The following is a 26,915-nucleotide window of genomic DNA, read 5'->3' as shown; positions in this document are numbered from 1 at the left end:
TGGGCGTAGTAGTGGCAAGCATGGCACTTGTAGTCCCACCTACTCGGGAGGCTGAGGCAATAGGATCACTTAAGCCCAAGAGTTGGAGGTTGCTGTGAGCTGTGATGCTACAGCACTCTATCCAGGGCAACAAAGTGAGAAATATATATATATAGAAGCAAACAAAAATAAAAACACAATACACCAAAACCAATGGGATACAACAAAAGTGTTTCTAAGGGAGAAATTGGTAGCAATAAATGTCTACAACAAAAAAGAAGATCTCAAACAACTTAACATTATACCTCAAAGAAGAAGGAAAAAACAAACTAAGTCCAAAGTTCACAGAAAAGAAATAAAGATCAGAGCAGAAAAAATGAAATAGACACTAGAGGCTCGGCGCAAGTAGGGTGCCGGCCACATACACCAATGCTGGCATGTTTGAGCCACGTGGGGCCTGCTACACAATAATGACAACTGCAACCAAAAAATAGCCAAGTGTTCTGGCGGGTGCCTGTACTCCCAGCTACTTCGGAGGCTGAGGCTAGAGAATAGCTTAAGCCCAAGAGTTTGAGGTTGCTGTGAGCTGTAATGCCACAGCATTTTACGGAGGGCAACATAGTGAGACACTATCTCAAAAAGAAGAAATAGACACTAAAAAAACAATAGAAAAATCAATGAAATTCAAAATTATTTTTATATAAAGATAAATAAGATTGACAAACATTAGCTAAAACTAAGAAAAAAGAGAAGATTCAAATAAATGAAAATAAAAATTAAAGAGAATAGATATTAAAACTGATCCTATAGAAACACAAAGGATCATAAAAGACTATTATGAACTGTTATGTATCAACAAATTGGATAGCCTGCATTCCATGAGTGAATCATTAAGAAATACAAAATGTGAACAGACCAATAACAGGTAAGGAGATTGAATCATTAATAAAAACCTCTCAAAGAAAAGCACAGGACCTAATGGCTTCACTATTGAATTCTACCAAACATTTAAAAGAGAACTAGTACCAATCCTGCTCAAATTTCCAAAACAGGTAAGTGGTGGGAATATTTCCAGCCTCATATTATGAAGCCATTATTACTCTGATATCAAATCCACATAAGGACACAATAAGAAAATAAAATTATAGGCCAATGTTCCTGATGAAAATACATACTTGAAATACCTTAAGAAAACACTAGCAAACTGAATTCAACAGCACATTAAGATCATTCACCATGATCAAGTGATTTGAGAATAGTTCAACATATGCAAATAAGTAAATGAGACACACCACATTAACCGAATGGAGGATAAAAACTACATAAAACCATCATCTCAGTAGACACAAAAAAATCATTTAACAGAATTCCACCATCCTTTCATAATAAAAACTTAACAAATTGGGTACAGAAGGAATGTACCTCAGCACAGTAATGGGCATATATGACAAGCTCACTTATAACACCATACTTAGTGGTGAAAAATCAAAATCTTTTTCTCTGAGACCAGGAACAAGTTAACAATGCCTATTCTCACCACTTCTATTCAACATATACACACACACACACACACAATGAAATACTATCCAGCTTTAAAAAAGAAAATAATACTATTGCTTAGGAGACCATAGATGAACCTAGAGAACATTATATTAAGTGAAATAGGCCAGGCCCAGAAAGACAAGTACTACATAAGCACACTTATACATGTAATCTAAAAAAGTTGAACTCACTGGAGTAAAGAGTAGAATGGTGGTTACCAGAGACCAGGGGACAAAGGGTGGAATTGAGGAGAGGTAGGACAAAAGCTATAAAATTTAAGTGACATACGAGGAATAAGTTCTAGACATCCATTGTACAGCATGGTTACTTCAGTTAATAACAATGTATTTAAAAATCACTAAGATCATGTTTACATGGATGGAGCTGGAACATATTCTTCTTAGCAAAGTATCTCAGGAATGGAAGAAAAAGTATCCGATGTACTCAGTCCTACTATGAAGCTAATTTATAGCTTTCATATGAAGGCTATAACCCAACTATAGCACAAAAATATGGGGAAAGGGCCAAGGGAGGGGAGGGGACGGGGGAGGTTGGGGTGGAAGAAGGGGAATTGGTGGGGCTACAACTATGGTGCATCCTAGAATGGGTACAGGCGAAACTTACTAAATGCAGAATACAAATGTCTACATACAATAACTAAGAAAATGCCATGAAGGCTACTTTGAACAGTTTGATGAGACTATTTCAGATTGTATATGAAACCAGCACATTGTACCCCTTGATTGCACTAATGTACACAGCTATGATTTAACAATAAAAAAAAATTGCTAAGAGTACAAGTGTTCTCATCACACTAAAGTGGTAGGTGAGGTAATTCATATGTTAATTAGCTCAATTTAGCCATTCCACAATGTATACATATTCCAAACAATGATGTTGTACAATATAAATATGTATAATTTTTTATTTGGCAATTAAAAAAACTCTTCATGCCTTTGAATGGAGCTATAAAATGATGCAGAATATTACTGAGTTCCGCAGCAATAATTCTATCAGAATGAAAAATTTAAAAGAAAAAAATAGCCATCATTATGAGCAAAAATAAATATATTATTCTCATGATATTCCTTGAAATATCTAAGAAAAAATACATAAATGCCTTTTGTGATACTTTTTAAACCAAGTGGTAAGGAAAATCTATCAAGAACTGAAAAGAACCTGAAATTGAACTTCAGGAAGTCATATAAGCCTCCTCAGAAAAATGAAAGAAAAATCAAATGAAAAGGGAAAATATAATTATTTAAATAAATGTATTAGAGTCAGAGGTCAAAGATATTGATTCTAAAAACTGCCATTTCCCCCACTCCCCTGAAAACCCAGAACTGGCAGGGACAGAATCCCTCCCCACGCCCCATCAAGCAGACATGGAGCTAGGACACGCAAGCGGAGAGGTGAGTGTTCGAAAAGCAGAAAGACAAACTCTGCCTATCCTGCATCACGATCATGGAGCTAGGACACGCAAGCGGAGAGGTGAGCGTTTGAAAAGCAGAAAGACAAACTCTGCCTATCCTGCATCATGATCATGGAGCGGAGAGGTGAGCATTTGAAAAGCAGAAAGACAAACTCTGCCTATCCTGCATCATGATTTTATATTTGTCTCAAAGACAGTTTCTTCCTACCATGTGAACTGGAAAACTCAGAGTGTACAAAATATTAAAACAATTAGGTACATCAGAAACATCCTAGTCCTACCTCTTTCTCGTGCACTCGAGAGAAGAAATGATCATCGTGAACACCGCTACATTTTCTCAGGCTGAATTTGGGAGTCATCTGTTGAATGATTAAGAGTTATTTAATACTTTTTCAGGTATCATTTATCCTTAATCCAAAAGTAAACTTCTAAACTGCCTGAAGCCCACACCAAAATAATACTAACATTGGAGGAAAACAGTGATTAATTCAGTTCCAAGTGATAGGATTAAAAATTATTATGCTTCATAATATAAATATACATTATTTACTGTAAATAACTTGATGATATTTTTATTTAGAAATTCCTGTCCTAGAAAATGTCCAGTGGATCATACCAGAGTAACTGGGATAGGCTTCTGTCTCAGGTATCGAGGATTTTCTATCTGAAAATTCAAAGAGAAAATAAACGGACTTTTAATTATTATTTGTTTAAAAAATAGAATTAAACTGCTATATGAATAAATTTTCTATATGTCTGAAATACTTAGTTCATTTTTAGAATGGGTATTGTATATTTTTAGTGACCCCCAACAAATAAAATATAAACATAAAATATAAAACATAAATTTCTTGCATGCATAAGTACATCCTTATGACCCTCTCACTTCCTAACTCCCCATCTCAACTCCTTTACTCCTCACCTCACATTTTATAATCTCAGAATCCCAAATAACTGACATTACTAAAATATGACATATCTTTTTGTGCCTCTGCCCTCCCCTCCAATCCCTATAAGCACTCGTTTATTCATTCTTCAAGTCTCAATTTAATCACTACACTCTCAATATATTTATATAGTAATCCTTAAACATACCTCCACGATAGCAAAGAGAATACAAAATTCACTTGAGACTCTCCCAAATCTACCTTTTCAGACTCAACTATGCCCAACAAAACCTATTTTCCAAGGACACCAAGCAACTTGTTATATTTTGAAAGTGCTATATTCTTTCCCACATCTGTCTTTGCAACCTGTGAAATCATCCTCCCAACTTCTTCACATGATTATTCAAGACTCACAGTTTAGAAATCATCTCTCCTGGGAAACTTAGTTCCTACTACTCCAGTAGTACCCTGAACACTTGTTCCCTTTTGGGGATTTAGCATCCATCTTCTCTAAAAGAGTGTGGACTCTGAGAATAGAGACTGTGGCTTCCTTGTTCACTACTCTATCCCTAGCATCTACCATAGCGCCCAGCAAAGATTCATTAGAAAGGAAGGAACAAAGGAAAAAAGGATGCAGTGAACTATACCTGCTTCTACCCTTTTATCAGTTTCAAAAGTATCTGGTGTCCACTTTCCCATAACCTTTGTACAATACTTCTGAGTGTTTAATCAGTATGTTTCCACATCTGTCTTTGATCAGAATAAGTACAAGGATAATGCCTTTTCTCTGGGATCTAAGGCATAGTAGCCTTTCAATGAAATACATAGTACTCATTGAATTAATGTGATCAAGTAGAATACATTGTTATCCCTACTATTTCACGCATAAATAATGTGATAATTAAAAATCATTACCACGGAAGTCTAATATTTTAAGATCAGAAGACTCATAATTCATTATATAAATAATTTCATAGTCCACAAGAATAATAATCATGACTTCAATCCACAATAGTGGTTCTCACCCAAGAGTATACATGAAGACCAAGTGATAAACTTTTTGAAAGATATATTATTGGGCTCCACTCCTCTAAAACCCCATTGTGTTTTCAGAAAGCTCCCCCCTAAACAATTTATTATACTTAATAATCACTAAGATGAATAATTCACACCTAACCTGACAATAATGATAAGGATGAAGAATCAGTTAATCAATGAATATACAGGCAATAAAATTAAAAACAGAACATTAGTAAATTTTTTTACAAGTCTCTGTAGAAACAGAATATTAGGAATAACTATATTTTGGTGCTTGGATTAGGAGAAATATATAAAATTATTTTCCTTCTTTTGGAAGCTAGAACTCGTAAAGTAACGGCCACTGTTTGAATTTTAATTTCTCTCCCTATCCTCCAAAGATCCATACAGATCAATAAAGACAGTAAGTAAAAATGCTCCTCATTCATGCCTATATCGTGACATGTTGAAAGAAAACACTAATCCCTGGATTAACATGTAAGTGGCCAAATGAAGATGCCAAACCAGTAGAATTAGATCCTGAGCCAAACCAGAGTGATAGCATGAAAAAAATAAAAGTTCCTCAGGGCTCCAGTAGTCCCAGAACATAAACATGATCTAATATTAGTTGGGTGCAGTGGTTCATGCCCATAATCCCAACACTTTCGAAGGCCAAAAGTAGGACTGCTAAAGCCCAGGAGTTTGAGTTTGGAAGCCTAGGCAACATAATGAGGCCGTCTCTACAATTTTTTTTTTTTTTTATTAAATCATAGCTGTGTACATTGATATGATCATGGGGCATCATACACTCGATTCATAGACCATTTGACACATTTTCATCACAATGGTTAACATAGCCTTCCTGGCATTATCTCAGTTACTGTGCCAAGACATTTACATTCTACATTTACCAAGTTTCACAAATACCCCTGTAAGATGCACCGCAGGTATAATCCCACCAATCCCCCTCCCTTTACCCTCCAGCCCCCTCCCTCCTCTCCCTTTCCCCCTTCCCCCTATTCTTAGGTTATAACTGGGTTACAGCTTTCATGTGAAAGCCCCAAATTAGTTTCATAGTAGGGCTGAGTACATTGGGTACTTTTTCTTCCATTCTTGAGATACTTTACTAAGAAGAAGATGTTCCAGCTCCATCCATGTAAACGTGAAAGAGGTAAAGTCTCCATCTTTCTTTAAGGCTGCATAATATTCCGTGGTGTACATATACCACAATTTATTAATCCATTTGTGGATCGATGGGCACTTGGGCTTTTTCCATGACTTAGCAATTATGAATTGGGCTGCAATAAACATTCTGGTACAAATATCTTTGTTATGTTGTGATTTTTCGTCTTCTGGGTATATGCCCAGCAGAGGAATTACAGGATTGAATGGCAGATCTATTTTTAGATCTCTGAGTGTTCTCCATATATCTTTCCAAAAGGAATGTATTAATTTGCATTCCCACCAACAGTAGAGAAGTGTTCCCTTTTCTCCACATCCACGCCAACATCTCTGGTCTTGAGATTTTGTGATATAGGCTAGTCTCACTGGAGTTAGATGATATCTCAAAGTAGTTTTGATTTGCATTTCTCTGATGATTAAAGATGATGAGCATTTTTTCATGTCTGAAGGCCGTGCACCTGTCTTCTTCAGAGAAGTTGCAATTTTTTTTTTTTAATTAGCTGACCATGGTGGCACACATCTATGGAGGTCAAGGCTGCAGGGAGCTATGATCATGCCACTGCACTCCAACCTAGGTGACAGAGTAAGACCCCATCTCAAAAACAAATTTTTAATAAATAATAAAAAATAAAATAAAATACTGACCTGTCAAAAGAGACTTGCCTGCTTTGAGTGAGCCACACAAAAATCCAGACATCAGAGTGCTGGAGACAGAGGTACAAAAGGTAAAGCCTCGAAAGTGTGAAGAACCAGAGAAGACAGTCTTAAGAGTGATCCACTTCTGCAAGAGACAGGCATCTTGAAAGGAAGGTTGTCCATGATGAAGGGAAAGAAAAAAATAGTTGAAGATAAGGGCCCTACAGAAACAAGACAGTTGAAGAATCAAAAGATGACAGGCTAAAATGATAACCACCAAAGGCACCATTTATTAAAGATACTAAACTGCAGTGTTGCAGGAGAAGGGGGGCTTCCAGAACCAGGAAATAATGTAAGCCAGTCAAACTCTTCTTCCATCTGGGAGAGGACAATTTGTTTGTTTGGTGGCTATTAGACCAATAGACACAGCCACGTCGCTTTTATAACTTGCCATAAGTACAAAGCACAATGGAAATAGTTCCCAAAGCAGTGTGTCCTTGAACAAAGGGGTTGGGCTGGTTTTATAAAAGCATGTAAGTCAGAGGGTACTGAGGCATAATTTGATAGGATCTTGCAATGGGGTGATACCAGGAAGTGTGCTCTGATAGGATCCTGCTATTTGGTGATACCAGGACTAATTGGACACGCAATCCTGCCATGCTTAATTCTGTCTCTGCTCCTGGATCTGAACACTTAGGTTCCACCTATGGTGTGCTTGATTTATCTGGGCATGCTTGGTTGTGTAAACTTTAACCTGGGGGTCTATGGCAACTGAAAAAGTATGTACTACTTCAATATACAAAGCTGAACCAGATTAGTTTGGTGCTATTGCTTGTTCAAGAAATCTAACAAATCATCATAAACAGAAAAAAGAATCCAATATCCAATAAAACACCCTAGAAAAAATAGGAAATCAAAATAAAGAGAGTTTTTAATAATCTTATTATAAAATATATACAAATGAATAAAGGAGCAAGAATAGGCAACACATACCTACTTGAAAAAAATCAAGGTGCAGCAATTTACAAAGACATAATAAAACTATACTAATGAAGAAAAGCCAATAGAACCAACCAGAAAACATCAGAAGGAAACTCAAGTATATATAAGAATGTGATTTGTGTTGACACACACCAAGGCCCCACCCTCCTCCCTCCGTCCCTCAGAGGGACTTTACCTAACAATTGCAATCAGTGTAACCTGGCTTATTGTACCCTCAATGAATCCCCAAAAATAAAAATAAAAAAATTTTCTAAACTCAAAAAAAAAAAAAAAAGAATGTGATTTGTGAAAAATCTAGCATTACAAACTATTGATAAAATAAGGATGTGTTCAATAAATAAAAGAAAATCAGATTACTTCCTCACATCATGTATAATAAATTCCTAATGAATTAAATGCTTATCAGAAAAGGCAAAACTATTAATACAAAAACTTTCAGAAGACAATTTGAAGAATGACTTTATGGCCTCGGGGTAGAGAAGATTTCTTAAACAAAGAAGCATAAGCAAGAAAGAAATTAATAAATTTGATCACTTTAAATCAGAACTTCTAAGCTAAAAAGAAAGTGAAAAGACAAGCCATAAACCGAAAAATGTTTGCAAAATGATTAGTCGCCAAAATGTATAAAGAAGGCCTTGAAAAACAGATGAACTCCATACTTGAAAAAATGGGGAAAAAATTGGGGCACATTTCACTGATAAGGAATTATGAATGGTTAATAAACATATGAAAATATGCTCAATCTGTTTAGCAATGTGAAAAATGCAAAGAAACACCACAATGAGATAACATTTTATAATTATATAGGTTTACATGTATTAAAAATTTAACAACCAATATGTTAAAGATATGAAGCACTACTTGTGGGTGCATGATTAGTACATTTACTTTGGGAAACAATTATTAGGTAAAGATAATAATTCAAGGTACTTAAATATTGTACCAGAGAAAGAGGCATATTTTCCGTAAATAACACAGTACTATATACAACTGCTTTTTGAAAAATAAAGACAGCAAATTTCTAGCTAACAGCAAAGTACACTCAATTAAATATTTATTGTCTCAAGGTAAGTATGTGAAAAATAAGTAATCATTCTCTATTTGGGTAATGCAAGAAAGCATTTAAAAATAAACATAATTCTGCAAATACATAAAACTCTAATTCATAAATCAGAATTAAATATAAGAGAAAAAATAAAAGAAGAGGAAACAAGAATTTCCAAAGATTGTCAAGCTCTAATTAAGTTTAAAATTTAAAACCAAAAGCCAAGAAAACAATCTGTAACTTATTGTTACCCAGCTCCACATTTATAAGCAGTATATAAAAGACTGGTTTAGCTAATTACAATGTAGCATTTATACTACACAGAAGTAACTCCTATTTCATCCTCTTCATCTTTAAAAGCCATTAAATAAAGAAGTTAAAGACTCATTCTACTATCATAAATTTCCTTTCTCGAGTTGACCAAAAGAAATAAAAAATGTCTATTCCAATTTTCAAAGGTAACAATGAACAAAGTACCAAATATTCCATCATTGTTGTTATTCATTTACAATACATTGAGTTTGTCTCATAACCATTTTTAATATGCAATGGGAATTATTCATGGTAAAGCGTGTTCCTGAGTCTATTTGGGGGAAATAAGCAATCTATTTTCTCATTTTGTAACAGCAGCCAGATGTGCTTTGAAGTTGAATGTTCCCACTTTGTAATCCACAAGTAACATGGACTTGAAGCAATCTGTAAACATTTTAACTTTTTTTTCATGCTCCTTTAGAAAACTTCTTGTTCTTTCATACCATCTCAAGAAAGAATACCACAATAAAAAATGATTAAAATGGAAGGGAAAAAAAGGACTTATGCAAAACACTGAAGTGTAAGAAAACATTATATATAAAGCAAAGCTGAATATAATTAAGTTTCAATGGCATAAATAATGCATCTGTACATTTCTTGTTAAAGATGCAAACAGAATCACAACAAAATATATAATAATTTAAGCTAGACATAAAAATGGATATCTGAATACTTTCTAATGAAAACTGGGTTTTGATATTTTATTTTGTTTAGTTTTTTAGCAGATTTGTTTGGTTACAAAGGATTTTCTGCCAGTTTGTTTTTTAAAATCATTCGGGATTTGGTCAAACCTACATAAGCAAATACCCCCTTATAGACTAAAGTTGATCAACTAAAGTTTTATGGCCCCAGAAAAATTAGAAGGTACCTCATTTTATATATTAACTATATTAGAGGAATGGACATTATCAACTAACAGTAATAGATCACCATCAACACAACTAAAATGAATGTTTTTAAATCATGGCATCAGTCAGAAGAACTGCCAAAACTCTCTCTACAGTAAAAAATAAATTCAGTCTTCAATGCCAAGTTGATTATGCTCCAAAATTATGTTTTTAAGTCAATGTTTTAAAACTTTAAAAACATTTTTCCAGAGAAATATACTATAAATTCATGCTCATTCTTTTTTTTTCAATTTTTTTTTTTTTTTTTTTTTTGTAGAGACAGAGTCTCACTTTATCGCCCTTGGTTGAGTGCCGTGGCATCACACAGCTCACAGCAACCTCCAACTCCTGGGCTTAAGCGATTCTCTTGCCTCAGCCTCCCGAGTAGCTGGGACTACAGGCGCCCGCCAAAACACCCAGCTATTTTTTTGTTGCAGTTTGGCGGGGGCGGGGTTTGAACCCGCCACCGTCAGTATATGGGGCCGGGGCCTTACCGACTGAGCCACAGGTGCCGCCCAAATTCATGCTCATTCTTCAGTTTACCCAAAGCATTTCAACAAACATTCAATGAGCATAAACAAAACAGACATAAAAACGCATACCACTGGCCCAAAGCACATAAGCCAAAGGAACAGAATAGAAACAGACACACTGTCACCTGAGTTATGAAACAAATAACTCTGTAGGATAGTAGGAAAAGAATGGTCTTTTCAATAAAAGGTAGTTTCACCTGTATATACATAAGAAATCAAAACAAATCTTAACTTCCTATCTTACAATGTATTGGTTGTAGTTTAAGTTTAAAATTTAACCATACAACAAAAATCACCTTCAGAGTATTTGGTTTAAATAGGAAAAGTAAAACAATAAACCTTATAGATGAAAAAAATAAAAGAACATCTTCAGGACCTTAAGATAGTCAAAGACTCCTTAAATAGGACACAAAATAGCACTAGCCATAAAGACAAAAAAATGATAAAATGAACTGCATTAAAATTCAAAAATTCTGTTCATCAAAGACAATAGTAAGAGAATGAAGAAAGGCAACAAAGTGAAAGAAAATTTTATAATACTATATTGCAAAAAGATTCTTATCCAGAATAGATAAAAGCTTTTACATATCAATGACAAAAAAAAACAGACAACCCCAGAGAAAAATTGGCAAATCTTTAATAGGCACATCACTCTGAGAGCCTATACAAATTGTCAATAAACATATCAAAAGGTACCATTTTATAAGTCATCCAGAAAGTACATATTAAAACCACACAATGCAATCTCACTAACCACTTTCAAAAATGGCTAATTTTTTTTTTATTTAAAAAAAATTAACTGGAAATACCAAGTATCAGAGAAGAAATAGAGCCAGGGGAACTGACACACACTGCTGATGAGGATGAAAACTGACATGACCACTTTAGAACACTGTTGAGCAGTAACTACTATAATATACATGTATCAGTTAGCTTTTTTGCTACATAACAAATCAACCCGAAGCTTCATGGCTTGAAACTACAACCAATTTATTCAGCTCACAATTCTGTGAGTCAGCAACTGGGGCAGCTCATCTACTGGGACATCTCAGGTGGACTTTCTTGTGTGTCTGCTATACCAATGTGCCAGCTGCCCCTGAGTGACTTTTTAGAGCAAGTCTTTTTTTTTTTTTTTTTTTTTAGAGACAAGAGTCTCACTTTATGGCCCTCGGTAGAGTGCCATGGCATCACACAGCTCACAGCAACCTCCAACTCCTGGGCTTAAGCGATTCTCTTGCCTCAGCCTCCCGAGTAGCTGGGACTACAGGCGCCCGCCACAACGCCCAGCTATTTTTTTGTTGCAGTTGGGCCGGGGCCGGGTTTGAACCCCGCCACCCTCGGTATATGGGGCCGGCGCCTTACCGACTGAGCCACAGGTGCCGCCCTAGAGCAAGTCTTGATAAGCCCTAAATGAAGGCCACACTAAGTAGAACAGGCAGCCTTTCCACGTTTCTTACAGGAAAAGCAGACTAAAAAACGGTTGATACAGCAGAGAACCAGTTGCAAGACAAGAGAAGGGTGAATGATGAAAACAGTAATTACCATGTTTTCCTTGAAATCTGTAGTGCTACTTCCATACCGAATCATTTTATACATCAACATACATAGTATTTACCCACGACTGTTAGACCTTTGGATCTATTGTTACAATCTCTTTTCAACAATTAACACTATTTTTATCCTCTCTCATTTCTTGATCACTTTAAAGAAAATATAGAATTTTCTAATTTATTGTTCTTTACAAAGACCCAGCTACTGTTTTATTGATCAGTTCTAATGATTTGGGGGGCAATTTTGATTGTTTCTTTTGTAGTTTTGTTTTGGCTTTGTTTGGTTTTAATTTCATTAAATTAAATAAGCTATCTTTGATCCTCATTATCACTCTGGACACATCACAGTACTTCTTAATCAAATTTCACCTTTATTAATTAAAGTCTGCCACTTGGTTTTAATTACCACTTTTACAGACAGCTTTTCAGAGTGTTTTTGTATTTTGTTTTTAATTTTCAGGTGAAGACATGGAAAGGCAACTATCCTTTTAATGTTAATTTCTAATTTTATTAAAATGAAGTAATTTAATTAGAATTTCTTTATATATAAATTAAATTAGTTTTATAAATACCCCATAACCATCTGAAAAGACTATAAATTCATACCCCATTCTTTTTCTTGGTCTCTCTTCTGAAACCATACTTTTTTCTTTAACTTTTAGAAAGTGCCATATAATTTTAAAAATAAAACATGAACCACAGCAATTTCTCCTATCTCAAAACTTTTTTTTGTTCTTTCAAAAAAGATAACCAAAGGTGAATGGTGATTTAATAAAGGAAAAATTTTATCTATAGAAATTTTTAGTTGTTTTCATAGGTTTCAGCTCTTTTATTCATCTTTAGTTATAGTAACAAATGAAAAATATACTTGCAGGTTAGGAGAACAAATGATTTCTTTCATTTTCTTTAAAACAATAAAACACAATTTTGCCTGGAGCTGTGGCTCAGAGTGCACTGTGAGGTGGTGGGGTGCTGGTTGCTGTAAGTGAACTGGAGCAGTGGGGCTGAGATCTGACAAACTAGACAAGTCTTGTGTGGATAGGGGCAGAAGCCCTGCGTGGCAGCCATTGTAGGGAGCCACAGAAATATACAAGTGCTGAGGAAATTTGCCACAACAAGACCAGCTCTACAGAAAATACTTAGACCTATTCCCAATACTGAACACCACCATGGACCACCACCAAAATAAACACCTAGAAGCCAAGGCCAGAGTTTAGTTTCCACAATGGCACAAAGGACAAAACTACACAACAAACTATCTCATAATAAGATGAATAGAATTCCACCACATTTATCGACATTCTCAACAAATGTCAATGGATTGAATTTCCCACTGAAGAAGCACAGGCTGGCTGACACTTTATGGGGGCAAGACATGCTTACAAGAGGGACTTTACCTAACAAATACAATCAGTGTAACCTGGCTTATTGTACCCTCAATGAATCCCCAACAATAAAATATATATATAAAAAAAAAAAACACAAGCCATCCATATGCTGTCTCCAGGAGACACACCTAACCCCGAAGGACAAATCAAGACTCAGAATTAAGGGATGGAAAACAGTGTTTCAAGCAAATAGAAATCAGAAGAAAGGAAGAGTTGCAATCTTATTCTCAGATACAAGCAGATTCAAAGCAACTTTAGTTAAGAAAGACAAAGACAGATACTTCATACTGGTCAAAGGAACAATACAACAAGAAGACATCTAAATTTTAAACATTTATGTGCCTAACTTAAATGCTTTCAGATTTATGAAACAGACCCTGAGGGGTCTGAGCAATATGATATCCCATAACACCTTAATAGTCAGGGACTTCAACACCCCTCTAACAGAACTGGACAGATCCTCTAAACAGAAACTAAACAAGGATACAAAACACTTAAATGTGACCCTAGAACAAATGGAATTAATAGACATATACAGAACACACCATCCCAAAGCAAAAGAATATACTTTTTTCTCATTAGCTCATGGCATACACTCCAAAATAGATCACTTCCTAGCATACAAATCAAACCTTAGCAAAATTAAAGGAACAGAAATTATACCATGTCTCTTCTCAGACCACAAGGCTATAAAGGTGAAGCTCCACCCTAACAAAAATGTTCATTCCCACACAAAGTCTTGGAAACTAAACAACTTTACGCTGAATGACAGTTGGTTCAGGAAGAGATAAAAGAGGAATTTTTTAAGTTCCTCAAAATAACAACAATGAAGACACAAGTTACCAAAACCTCTGGGAAACAGCAAAAGCAGTCCTGAGATGAAAATTTATTGCACTAGATGCCTACCTTCAAAAAACAGAAAGTAAACGCAGCAGCACACTCACAAACCATCTTATAGAATTGGAAAAAGAACAATCTAACCCCAAACCCAGAAGAAAAAAAGAAATATCCAAAATTAAATCAGAGATTAACGAAACTGAAAACAAATCATTCAGAAAATTAATGAAACAAAAAGCTGGTTTTTTGAAAAAGTAAATAAAATAGGGGTGGCACTTGTGGCTCAGTGGGTAGGACGCCAGCCTCATATACCAAGGGTGGTGGGTTCGAACCCGGCCCCAGCCAAACTGCAACAAGAAATAGCTGGGTGTCGTCGTGGCGGGTGCCTGTAGTCCCAGCTATTTGGGAGGCTGAGGCAAGAGAATCACCTAAGCCCAGAGCTAGAGGTTGCTGTGAGCTGTGATGCCACAGCACTCTACCGAGGGTGAAAAAGTGAGACTCTGTCTCTAAAAAAAAAAAAAAAAAGAAAAAGAAAAAGTAAATAAAATAGATGAAACTTTGGCCAGAACAACTAGAAACAGAAAAGTAAAATCTCTAGTAACCTCAATCAGAAATGATAAAGAGGAAATAACAGATACCACAGAGATACAAGAGATTATCTCTGAATACTACAAGAAACTCTATGCCCAGAAATTTGACAATGTGGAGGAAACGGATCCATACTTGGAATCACACCTTCTCCCAAGACTTAATCAAGAAGAAATAGATCTCCTGAACAGACCAATTTCAAGTACTGAGATCAAAGAAAAAAATTTAAATCTCCCAACAAAAAAATGCCCTGGTCCAAATGGCTTCACACCAGAATTCTATCAAACCTTCAAAGAATAGCTTATACCTATACTGCAGAAATTACTCAAAACATTTGAGAAGGAGGGAATTTTCCTCCAACACATTCTATAAAGCAAACATCACCCTGTTACCAAAACCTGGAAAAAATCTAACTAAAAATGACAACTACAGACCAATTTCACTAATACAGATGCAAAAATTCACAATAAAATCCTAGCCAATAGATTATAGCTTATCATTAAAAAAGTAATACATCATGATCAACTAGGTTTCATCCCAGGGATGCAAGGCTGGTTTAATATATGCAAGTCCATAAACATAATTCACCATATCAACAGAAGCAAAAACAAAGACCATATGATCCTCTCAATAGATGCGAAAAAAGCATTTGATAAAATTCAACATTCTTTTCTAATTAGAACTCTGAAGAATACAGGCATTGATGGCATATTTTGTAAACTGATCGAAGCCATCTGACAAACCTACAGTTAATATTAAACTGAATGGAGTAAAACTGAAAGCTTTTCTACTCAGAACTGGAACAAGGCAAGGTTGGCCTTTCTCAACTTTACTATTCATAGTGCTGGAAGCTCTAACCAATACAATCAGGCAAGAGAAGGTAATAAAGGGCATCCAAATGCAGACAGAGGAAGTGAAACTCTCCCTCTTTGCTGATGATATGATCTTTTACTTAGAGAATCCCAAAGACTCAACCACAAGACTCCTGGAAGTGATCAAGAAATACAATAATGTCTCAGTATATAAAATCAATGTCCACAAATCAGTAGCCTTTGTATATGCCAATAACAGCCAAGATGAGAAGCTAATCGATTCTCTTCTCAGTAGCTTCAAAGAAAATGAAATACCTAGGAATAAACCTAAAAAAAGAGGTGAAGGACCTCTATAAAGAAAATTAAAGACCCTAAGAAAAGAAATAGCAGGCTCAGCGCCTATAGCTCAAGCAGCTAGGGCGCCAGCCACATACACCGGAGGTGGCAGGTTCCAGCCCAGCCTAGGCCTGCCAAATAGCAATGACAACTACAGCCAAAAAATAGCCGGACATTGTGGCAGGCACCTGTAGTCCCAGCTACTCAGGAGGCTGAGGCAGGAGAATCTCTTAAACCCTAAGAGTTTGAAGTTGCTGTGAGCTGTGATGTCACAGCACTGTATTGAGGGTGACATAGTGAGACTCTGTCTCAAAAAAAAGAAAGAAAGAAATAGCAGAAGATATTAACAAACGGAAGAACATACCATGCTCATGGCTGGGAAGAATCAACATTGTTAAAATGTCTATACTTCCAGCTCGGTGCCTGTAGCTCAGTGTCTAGGGCCCCAGCCACATGTACCAGAGCTGGAGGGTTCGACCCATCCCGGGCCTGCCAAACAACAATGACAACTATAACCAAAAAACAGCCAGGCATTGTGGTGGGCACCTGTAGTCCCGGCTGCTTGGGAGGCTGAGGTAAGAGAATTGCTTGAGCCCAAGAGTTTGAGGTTGCTGTGACCTGTGACGCCACAGCACTCTACTGAGGGTGACAAAGTGAGACTCTGTGTCAAAAAAAAAAAAAGAAGAAGAAGAAGCAATCTACAGATTCAATGCAATCCCCGGTAAAATATCAACAGCATCTTTTCAAGATATGGAAAAAATAATTCTTCTTTTTGTATGGAACCAGAAAAAAATTTGCATACCTAAGGCAATTCTTAGTAATAAAAACAAGGCTGGGCGTATTAGCTTGTCAGACCTTAGGTTGTACTACAAGGCCATAGTGATAAAACAGCATGTTACTGGCACAAAAATAGAGACATAGACATCTGGAATCAAACAGAACACCATGAGATGAAACTAAAATCTTACAGCCACCTGTTCTTGGATAAACCAAACAAGAACATTCTCTGGGGAAAAGAATCCCTGTTCAATAAATGGTGCTGGGAGAACTGGATAACCGTGTGTAAAAGACTGACCTGGACATGCACCTTTCTCCACTCACTAAAATTGATACAAGATGGATAAAAGATCTAAATCTAAGGCACAAATCAATAAAAATCCTCGAAGAAAGTATGGGGAAGACACTTGAAGATATCAGCTGGGGAAAGATTTTATGAAGAAGACTTCTGTGGCAATTGCAACAACAACAAACATAAACAAGTGGGACTTAATTAAACTGAAAAGCCTCTGTACAGCTAAGGAGACAAGAACCGAAGCAAATAGACAACCATCAGAATGGGAAAAGATATTTGCATATTATGAATTGGACAAAAGCTTGATAACTAGAATCTACAGAAAACTCAAATTAAGCAACAATAACAACAACAACAAAAAAAACAATCCCATATATCAAGTGAGATGAACAGAACCTTCTCTTAAGAAGACAGACGAATAGCTAACAAGCATATGAAAAAATGCTCATCATCCCTAATTGCCAGAAATGCAAATCAAAACCACCCTGAGATATCACCTAACCCCAGTGAGAATGGCCCACATCACAAAGACTCAAAGTTGCAGATGCTGGCGTGGTTGTGGAAGGAAGGGAACACTTTTACACTGCTGGTGGGACTGCAAACTAGTAACAACCGTTTTGGAAGGACTCAAAGAATTCAAACTAGACCTCCCAATTAATCCTGCAATCTCATTACTGGGCATCTACCCAGAAGAAAAAAAATCATTTTACCATAAGGACATTTGCACTAGACTTTTTATTGCAGCACAATTTGCAGTTGCCAAATTGTGGAAACAACCTAAATGCCCACCAATACAGGAATGGATTAACAAGCTGTGGTACATGTATACCATGGAATACTATACAACTACTAAAAATATGGTAATTTTACATCTTTTGCATTAATTTTGATGAAGTTGAAATATATTCTTCTTAGTAAAGCATCACAAGAATGGAAAAGCAAGAATCCAACGTACTCAATTCTAATATGAGGACAATTGATGCTAATACATGGTGGGGGTAAAGAGGAGTGGGGGAGGGGAGAGAGAAGGAAGGAGGGGGGTGTGAGGCACAGTGTTTGATGCACCTCTTGGGGGAGGGACACTATTAATACAGGGACTTCACCCAGCAAATGCAAGTAGTATAACCTGGCTCATTGTAACCTCGATGATTCCCCAACAATTAAAAAAAAAGAATAAATAAATAAATAAAAGACAAGACAGTAAACTACTGCCTCACAGCTGACTTGTCATGGCAAACAGCAGAATATAGTCACTTTTTAAGTTTTTTAAATTAAAATTTACTCTTTAAATAGATATCTTCTTCTTACCAAAAAAACGTAAAAATAAAAAATAAAAATGTATACTTCTGTGAGCTTTAACAAATGCATACAGTGGTATAACGAGCAATATACAAACTAGTTCCACCAAACTTTAAAAATAAAAAATCTCAAGTGCCACCTCCACCCTTGTAACCAAATTCTACCTCAATCCTTACCACCTAGAAACTACTAATCTGTTCTCCATCCTTATGGTTTTGCCATTTCCACAGCATCAAACAAGAGCAAACAAAAACACATAGCCTTTTCAGTCATCTTCTTTCATTCAGTGTAATATACTGCATTTGAAATTCATCCACTTTAATGTATGATTTGGTAGTTGAATCCTTTTTATTACTGAAAAGTATTCCATTATATGGATATACATACAATTTGCTTATCCAGTCTTCAATCGAGAGGCATCTGGAACTATTTGCAGTTTGGAACAATGACACAAAAGGGTGGGGGTGAGGTTTGCTGTTACATATACTTGCTATAAGTTTTAGGGTGAACATAGACTTTCATCTCACTTGAGTAAACAAATACTTAGAAGGGAGAATACTGGGTCACATGGTAAAAAATTAAGTTTTACTTTTTAAAAAATACAAACTAATATTTTGCATTCCCTCCATTAAGAGGTGAGAGTTCCTGTTGCTTCTTATCCTCACCAGCATCTGGCCTTGTCGTTGTAGGTGTTTGTTTGCTTTAACCATACTAATAGATGTGTAGTGGTATCTCAATGAAATATCTTTGCCCCATCTTTTTATTAGGTTGTTCTCTTATTGTTGAGTTCTGAGAATTCTTATGCATTTTGGATAGAAGGCTTTGTCAGATATGTGATCTACAAATATTTCTACTAGTCCCTGGTTTTGGTAACAAGATAAAATTGGCCTCAAAAGTTAGCAAGAGTTATTTCCTCTAGAATTATGTAAAATTGGTATTATTTCTCATGCTTGTTTGATTGAGTCTGTTGGTGAGATCATCTTGGCCTGAAGTTTCCTTTGCTGAAAAGTTTTCAACTGAAAATTCAATTTACTTAAAATATATAGGGCTTTTCAAGTTATCTATTTCTTCTTGAGTGAATTTTGGTAGTTTGTGTTGCTCAAGGACTTTTGTCCCTTTCATTTACATTATCAAATTTATGCCCACAGAGTTTCTCTGCAGTAATCTCTTACAGTTTGAGCATCTGTAGAGTCTATACTGAAATCTCCTCCTTTATCCCTGATATTAGCAAATTCATTTTTCTTTTTATTCTTGGTTAGTTTGGCTAAATGTTTGTTGATTTTATTCATCATTTAAGCATCCAACTTTTGGTTTCATTGATTTCCTCAAAGCATTTAAACAGTGTATATGTAAAGTGAAAAGTAGATGTGGGGGGAAAAACCTACAGGGCTCACTATTAACTAAAATTTTAAAGCTAAACTTCTCAGTTTAGCATTCAGAGTTCCAAAACAATGCAGCCTGACAATACTGCCTGTGAATCCCACACATAAATCCCAAAGACCCAGTTATGACAATTCACTTATGTTACCAAATCTTTTTTATGCCCACTTCTGTTTGCCTTTCCTACTTCTCCTCTGCTCCCCTTACCTTGGCTTCTCCAAGTTCTCCCTTTCCTCACACCTACCTCACTATTCTACTTTCCATATAACTCACTTTGGTATTTTTTCTTATTGTATCCTAAATTATTAACGATTTTGTGTGTATATCTCTTATTTCACCAATCAGAAGGTTACCTTGTCAAAGACAAGGACTATTATATGCTTCTTTCGAATGTTTTTCTCTATCCTGTATTTCTCTGGGCTAACACAGTAACAATTATATAATAACCAAATTCACTGAATATAATTACATTAGTTCAGGTGTTATCCATACATGATATAATTCTGGCATGTTGATATATATATAAAAAACAAATACTTTTCTTTACCCCAAGGTTCCAACTTTTAAGGCGAGCTTCAATGTCATTATCATCCAAAGAAACAGGGGACCTTTTCAAATGACCTTCCTGAAATACAAAAGAAAAAAGGGAAGAGGGAGGAAGAAGAAAGAAGAGGGAAGAAATAAAAAAGGAAAAGACGGAAGAAAGAAATAAAAGAGGAAAGAGAAAGGAAGGATGGAAAGGAAGGAAGGAAGAAACCAAAGAAGCAAGGGGGGATAAGGGTGGGAGAAAATAGGTCAAAATATATGTCATTCAGAGTAATGAGAGTTTTGTGTGTTTGTATGGTAATGCCATGTTGTCCTCAGAGGGAAAGATTATGTTACAAGTGAGCTAGAGTTCTCAGTTCTAAGTAATGACTGCTTCTTACAGCTGCTTAGGGCTAAGAGAAGCCTTAACAATCTATTTACATAGTAACTGGATTTTTTTAAAGAATATTTTAGGCTGAGCATGATACCTCATGCCTGTAATCCTAGCATTCTGGGAGGCAGAGGCAGAAGGATCACTTGATTTCAGGAGGTTGAGACTAGCCTAAGCAAGAGGAGATACTATCTCTACTAAAAACAGAAACTTTCACAGAGCATTGTGGTAGGTGCCTATAGGAGGCTGAGGAGGCTGAGGCAGGAGGATCACCTGAACCCAGGAGTTTGAGGATGCTATGAGGTAGGCTGATGCAAGGGCGTTCTAGCCCTGGAGCAACAGAGCAAGACTCTGTCCCAAAAAAAAAAAAGAGAAAGAGAATATTTTAAAAAATTAATCCAGACTCTAAATTCATTTACAAAAATGTTTAATTGTGGTATACTACAGTAGCTTTAAAGTGGGAGTGGGAAGACTTGAAAAGATGAATTATTTAGTCTCATTAAAATTAATTAACAGGAAAATGTTGTGTTGATGTCCAAGATGCTCTGTGTTCTTAAATTAATTCTCACTCATACACTGAATATAAAAATAAATAATCTTTGGACTCACGTCATGAAAATGCAATTATGGCGATTCTTTACTTTTTAAAAAATGAAAATTCCATGCTTCTTTTCTTCCTGTATAATTTATTATATACATTTATCAAACTGAATTAAAACTATAATTAACTGATGGCAACCTATCCATGGCCAAAACAGACAATAAGCTCTAAAAACTTAGTAAGGCAAATCTGTGTAAAATAATGCCTATTTTACAGCCCAAGAAATTTATTTTGAAATTAAATTTGTTGGTATAGCATTTTCATGCTTTTACAAAGCCTCATTGCTAACAAATAAACCTATTTACCGATGGTTATTCAAATGTATATGAAGTGATCATATGTTACTGAATCTCTAAATTTCTAACCAACAAAATGTTGAATGTCCATCATTTATAAACTGTATTAAAATTCATTATCATCTCTCCTAATGGTCCTCTGGTTTCTATATGCTTTTCTTTGTGAACAAGAACTTCTTAAGTAAGAAAAAATGTATCTGCCCTCTTTGAGTACATACAGTAGAACCTCCATAGATAATCACTTCCTTACACTGACCACCTCCTTAAGTTGACCCAGTTTTCATAGACCAGACATGCACTACACATACGTGTCAGTACAGTAGGCCTAGTTCCTTATGTTGACCACCTCTGTATCTTGACTAGTTTGTTATGGTCCCTTGGGTTGTCAACTTACAGAGGTTCTACTGTAAAATGATTGATAGTTAGTCATTATTAGAAATGTGCTGCCCTTCAGATTAAATTGTTTTAAGTTCCAAAACTGGAGAAAATGCAATGGGTTATGTTTATAGCAATATGTGCTAGAGTATCATGAGTTACACATGATCCTTCTTGTACTAAAAGTCATGCAACCTAAGACTGCAGAGTTAGGCAATAAAGACTGTAATAAGCAAGAACAGTTTCTCTCTTTATAAAGCTAATGGGAATGCTCACTAGTGTCTTGTTTGAACCAGATCTGTGTAAAATAAATAAATACAAGATAGACATTTATAATATTTCAAGATACAAACAGTCCACCTTCATCAGAAAAGCATTATTCCTTACATTATTATAAGCTAATTCTAATTTATTCTCAATTTTTTAATCACTAGGTATCTAATCATTTCCATTCATACTCTGAGAAAAAGGGAAAAGTAAAAAACAAAGCTTTTTGAGGTTATTCAGTGAACAGGAGAAACAACAGACTGATGAGCATGACACTTCAGAATCATTGAGAAAGCAGAAAGAATCCTATGGAATATACCAAACACACCACATTCGCTGACATCAAGATATTCAGACTTTATTCACTGTTTTTAAATAATCATTGGAACTATAACAATATGAAATTATAAGTTTGTGAAGTCATTTTAAAACTACAAGAAAAAATCAAAAGTAAAATCTAATCTTACACAAGCCTTTGGAGTAATATTTTGTCCATCTTCTCCGTAAGTTGGACTCACAGAATGTGATCTCATTCGGAGTGTCCCAACATCTTGTTCCCTACTAAGAGAACAAAATAGCCAAAATCAAAATTTGGAGAATTCAGAGAGCACAGAGTATTCAACTCTAGGATTACCAATTTTTATTCTTTTGGAAATGAGATTTTTTATTATTAATTATGCTCCAATAGCAAACCAAAATATACACAAATAACTTTACATTTCTCATATTTTATTAATGTATATTAAATTAAAATTTAAATGTCACATGAATGCCACACAATTGTTAACATGAATGCTATTGTCAAGTGGGAGTATACTAAGCCATCTGAATTTAAGTCTTTTCTCCTCATTTGCTCCTTTTCTAAGTATGGAAGACAGAACATGAAGCATATATTCTGGAAGAAGATCATTGTTTAAAGCAGGTTATCAAATTTTTTTGGATTTATATTTCATGTCAAGAGAAACCTTAAAATATATAAAATAATAAAACTTCCATATAGCATAAAGTGTCAATTAATTTGAAACTATCTCAGAAATCATGGCTATATCAAAGTCTTTGATTTTAAAATAAACCATGTTAATTCAGGTAGAATGTGCTATATACAGGGTAAAGAGGAAACCAGTTTAAATTGATTTCAACAAAAAGACTCTAATACAAAATGTCATATAAAATTACCATCCTACTTTAGCCTGGAGTCTCTCTTACATGTTTTTATTCAAGCTATTTCAGCAAAAGTTCCATGATTATGAATACCCATCCTCTGAACACCTGCTTCAAGACATATAAAATGGAAAGTAACCATTATATAGTGAATTAAAGTCACTAACTTTCAGACGAAAACCATATTACGATTTCCTTCACAAATTGTGGACCATACTAAGTATTCCCAGAAGGAAGAATACTAATTCAAAAAGACAGCTCCTACACTTGTGGTTTAGTTCTAACTTCCCCCACCTGACTGGTACCATTACTGGTCGAGGCTGGCTGGTGAGGGTTTATGGGGATCGAGTACACCACTCCATTATTAGCTTGTGACAATGGTGAACTGTGTTTCTGTTCGAAATAGAATTTGTACATAGTTGTACAGCTTAACAGTATGTTTTAATTCTGTCTGTTTAATAGTTCATTGTGTCAAAGAAGATCAAAAGAACACTGAAAGAAGGCTGGGTACCCATATCTCAGTGTTTACGGTACCAGCCACATGCACTGAGGCTGGCAGGTTTGAACCTGGTCTGGGCCAGCTAAACAACAATGACAACAGCAACAAAAAAATAGCCAGACATTGTGGTAGGCGTCTGTAGTTCCAGCTATCTGGGAGGCTAAGGCAAGAGAATCGCTTAAGTCCAAGAGTTTGAGGTTGCTATGAGCCGTGATGCAACTGCACTCTACAGAGGGTGATATAGTGAGACTCTGTCTCAAAAACAAAAAAAAAAAAACAGAGAACACTGAAAGAAAAAAATAGATTTTCATAATGAGGATCAGGAATTGCACTATTGTCTTGTTTCTGCTAAAGATAAGATGATTTCCTTGCTTTATGATACTGCAATATCAACATTATAAAAATTCAGTGACCATTAGCATTGTAACACTCATTAGAACCACAAATATTTTAAATTTGGATAAAGGCACAAAAGGTATGCTGAAATTAAAAGATGAAAAGCAAAAGCAAAGACAATTCTTTCAAGCAGCAGTTAAGCCCTGGAAATAATGCCACTGAAGTAAGTTATAAAGTAGCTATGTAGTTGAGAAAAAAAGAGAAGCCATTCAGTAATATCGAAAACTGAAAGAATGGATTGTTGAAGCTTAGGATGCTTAGACTACAATGAAGTTTCAAAGTACAAATAAGTGTCTCTTTCACAGAGAACCGTAACTGATCAGCAACATGAATTAGCCTTCAACTTAACAAAACAATTTCATGTAATACTTCAAAAAGAAATTATATTATTCAATAGTGTTGGTGAATCAACTGATAACTACTGACTCAGCACAGGTTTTATACTTCATTCCAATCAAAAAGAAGATTTTCTTTGCTATGAAGAGTCACTAGCTTTGGACACTCTTGCAAACAGAACATGGGGAATGGATATCTTCAACAACTTTCAAGTAAGTGTCATGAAGTTGCACTGAGTGTGGTAAACTGAGTGAGGGGTATGTATAGACAGTGTACCTCCCATGATAAGACACTATGAAGGGCTTATTGCATAGACCAACAAAAAAAAAAAAAGTATTAACAGATCCAGATGCTCTTATTTATTTTCATTTTATCTTCCATTAGCAAAATCTCTGAGCTAAACTATTTTTGTGCAAATGCAGCACAGCATAGTCAGTTTTCTAACATGCTGAAGTTGAAAGATGAGGTATTCAGTGTGGATTTGTCATATCATTTTAAGGTACATTGGCTGTTGCAGGGACAGGTGTTAGCCAAAATTTTATCTCTGCAAGAACAGATAAATTTTATGATGAGCATTATCACCAATGTGAATTATTGAAAGATGATTTCTTTTGGAATGCATTTCTGTGTGATATGTCAATCAAAATGACTTGAATATTTCTTTGCAATGTAAAATTAAGTCTGGCAAAAAATAAGTCCAAGCATTAAAAAAAAAACTATCTCTTTCAAAACACTTCTTTTTCAGAAGGAAATTTTGGATGAAAATTTTTCCCCGTTAGCAAAGGTCACGGATGAGCAGGATGATACACATGAATCATTTGAAGAATATGCAGTTGCACATGCATATTAGACCTATTAATTGCAGAATACAATGAAAGGGTCACTGACTTTGAGAATCATGACATCACACTCAAATTAGCATTTTAGCCTTACCTAGTTGATATCACTAAGGCACCTAAAGAACTACAGATGGAATTGACTGAGCTCTCAATTCTTAAGATGACATTTTAAAGTCATTGTTTGATGCTAAGGAAGATCCAACTGAAATATGGAAAAATGCAGAATACCCAAAGATACTTTCTTGCTTTTCAACCACTATTGCTGTGAATCTACATTCTCCTACCTAACCCAAATCAAGATGCCCTTAAAGTCACAAATGCCTGTTCTTGAGGATCAAATGAAATTGAGGACCTCCACGCTGCAACCAAATATTCAAATGCTTTTCAACAAAAAAGAAGAAACAACGAAACAGTCAAAAGGCTATTTTAAAAATTAATAGTTTTCTTTTTTGAAATTATTAAAGCCATATTAGTTATTTACAAAATAATGTATATTTTTAATATTCTAATTAAACTTTTTTTTTTATTTTTTGTAGAGACAGAGTTTTACTTTATGGCCTTTGGTAGAGTGCCATGGCCTCACACAGCTCACAGCAACCTCCAACTCCTGGGCTTAAGTGATTCTCTTGCCTCAGCCTCCCGAGTAGCTGGGACTACAGGCGCCCGCCACAACACCCGGCTATTTTTTGGTTGCAGTTAAGCCGGGGCCAGGTTTGAACCCGCCACCCTCGGTATATGGGGCTGGCACCTTACCAACTGAGCCACAGGCGACGCCCCTAATTAAACTTTCTTGAATGTGATCTTATTTGATTACAGCTAAATTAATGTGGCCTTCCAATATGAAAAGGTTCCCACCCCTGCTCTAGTTACTAAGGAACGTAGAACATTTGAAAAAGAGCTATTGATTTTTTATGCCTCTATTCAGTATCCCAGAATCCCAAACAGTTAAAAGCAAATAAGAAAAATAGGTAAGGAAGTGTTTTGAGAACTATTTCATCAATGTGTATGAGGTGATATAAGCATTTTAAACTCAATATGTGGAAAAAGGTAACTTGATACATCACATTAAGCAGTGCCTTTCTCTTCTTTGAGAATAGATTAAACAATCATAAAAAGAGCTATACTTAAAAATTTAAAAATCCTTAAATATTAAAAATAATTCTTCTCATAGAAAATATTAATAAAAAAGCAGCCTAAAACATTTATCTATTTATCGCACAGGGTGCATACATAAAACAACTTACCATTTTAATTCACTTGTAGCTGTCCTTTACCAATCAACCTCTTATCCTTCACAATAAATTTTCAAAACAGTTGTTGGATCCATGTCCTAACTTGCCATTTATTTTTAAATCAACTACAATCTGATTCCTGCTCCTCCTGAAAGTGCTATAAGTAAGGCCATCAATGATCCCCTAGACATTCAAGAAAATGAGTCAGTTACCCATTACTTAAAATGTCATCTTAAGTAATCTGTCTTTAGCCTAACCAATCTAATATAGGAGAGACAATA

The 26,915-nt window shown here is 35.4% G+C and overlaps 1 protein-coding gene across 3 annotated transcripts in view; it reads right to left on the bottom strand.

Moving 5' to 3' along the window:
• Positions 1-26,915, bottom strand: part of CEP112 (centrosomal protein 112) — a 519,949-nt gene that overhangs the window by 440,485 nt on the left and 52,549 nt on the right. For all 3 annotated transcript variants that reach the window (XM_053568367.1, XM_053568366.1, XM_053568368.1), the window contains 4 exons: positions 22,639-22,732; positions 20,264-20,341; positions 3,570-3,617; positions 3,235-3,312 (listed from right to left, as the gene is read on the bottom strand). In XM_053568367.1, coding sequence (XP_053424342.1) covers positions 3,235-3,312; positions 3,570-3,617; positions 20,264-20,341; positions 22,639-22,732 — 298 coding nt within the window. The remainder of the gene's footprint in view (positions 1-3,234; positions 3,313-3,569; positions 3,618-20,263; positions 20,342-22,638; positions 22,733-26,915) is intronic.

The sequence above is a fragment of the Nycticebus coucang genome, chromosome 18, assembly GCF_027406575.1.
Source record: "Nycticebus coucang isolate mNycCou1 chromosome 18, mNycCou1.pri, whole genome shotgun sequence".
Taxonomy (NCBI): Eukaryota; Metazoa; Chordata; class Mammalia; order Primates; family Lorisidae; genus Nycticebus; species Nycticebus coucang.
The sequence above is the reverse complement of the archived record's forward strand: the minus strand, read 5'-3'. Positions and strand labels throughout refer to the sequence as shown.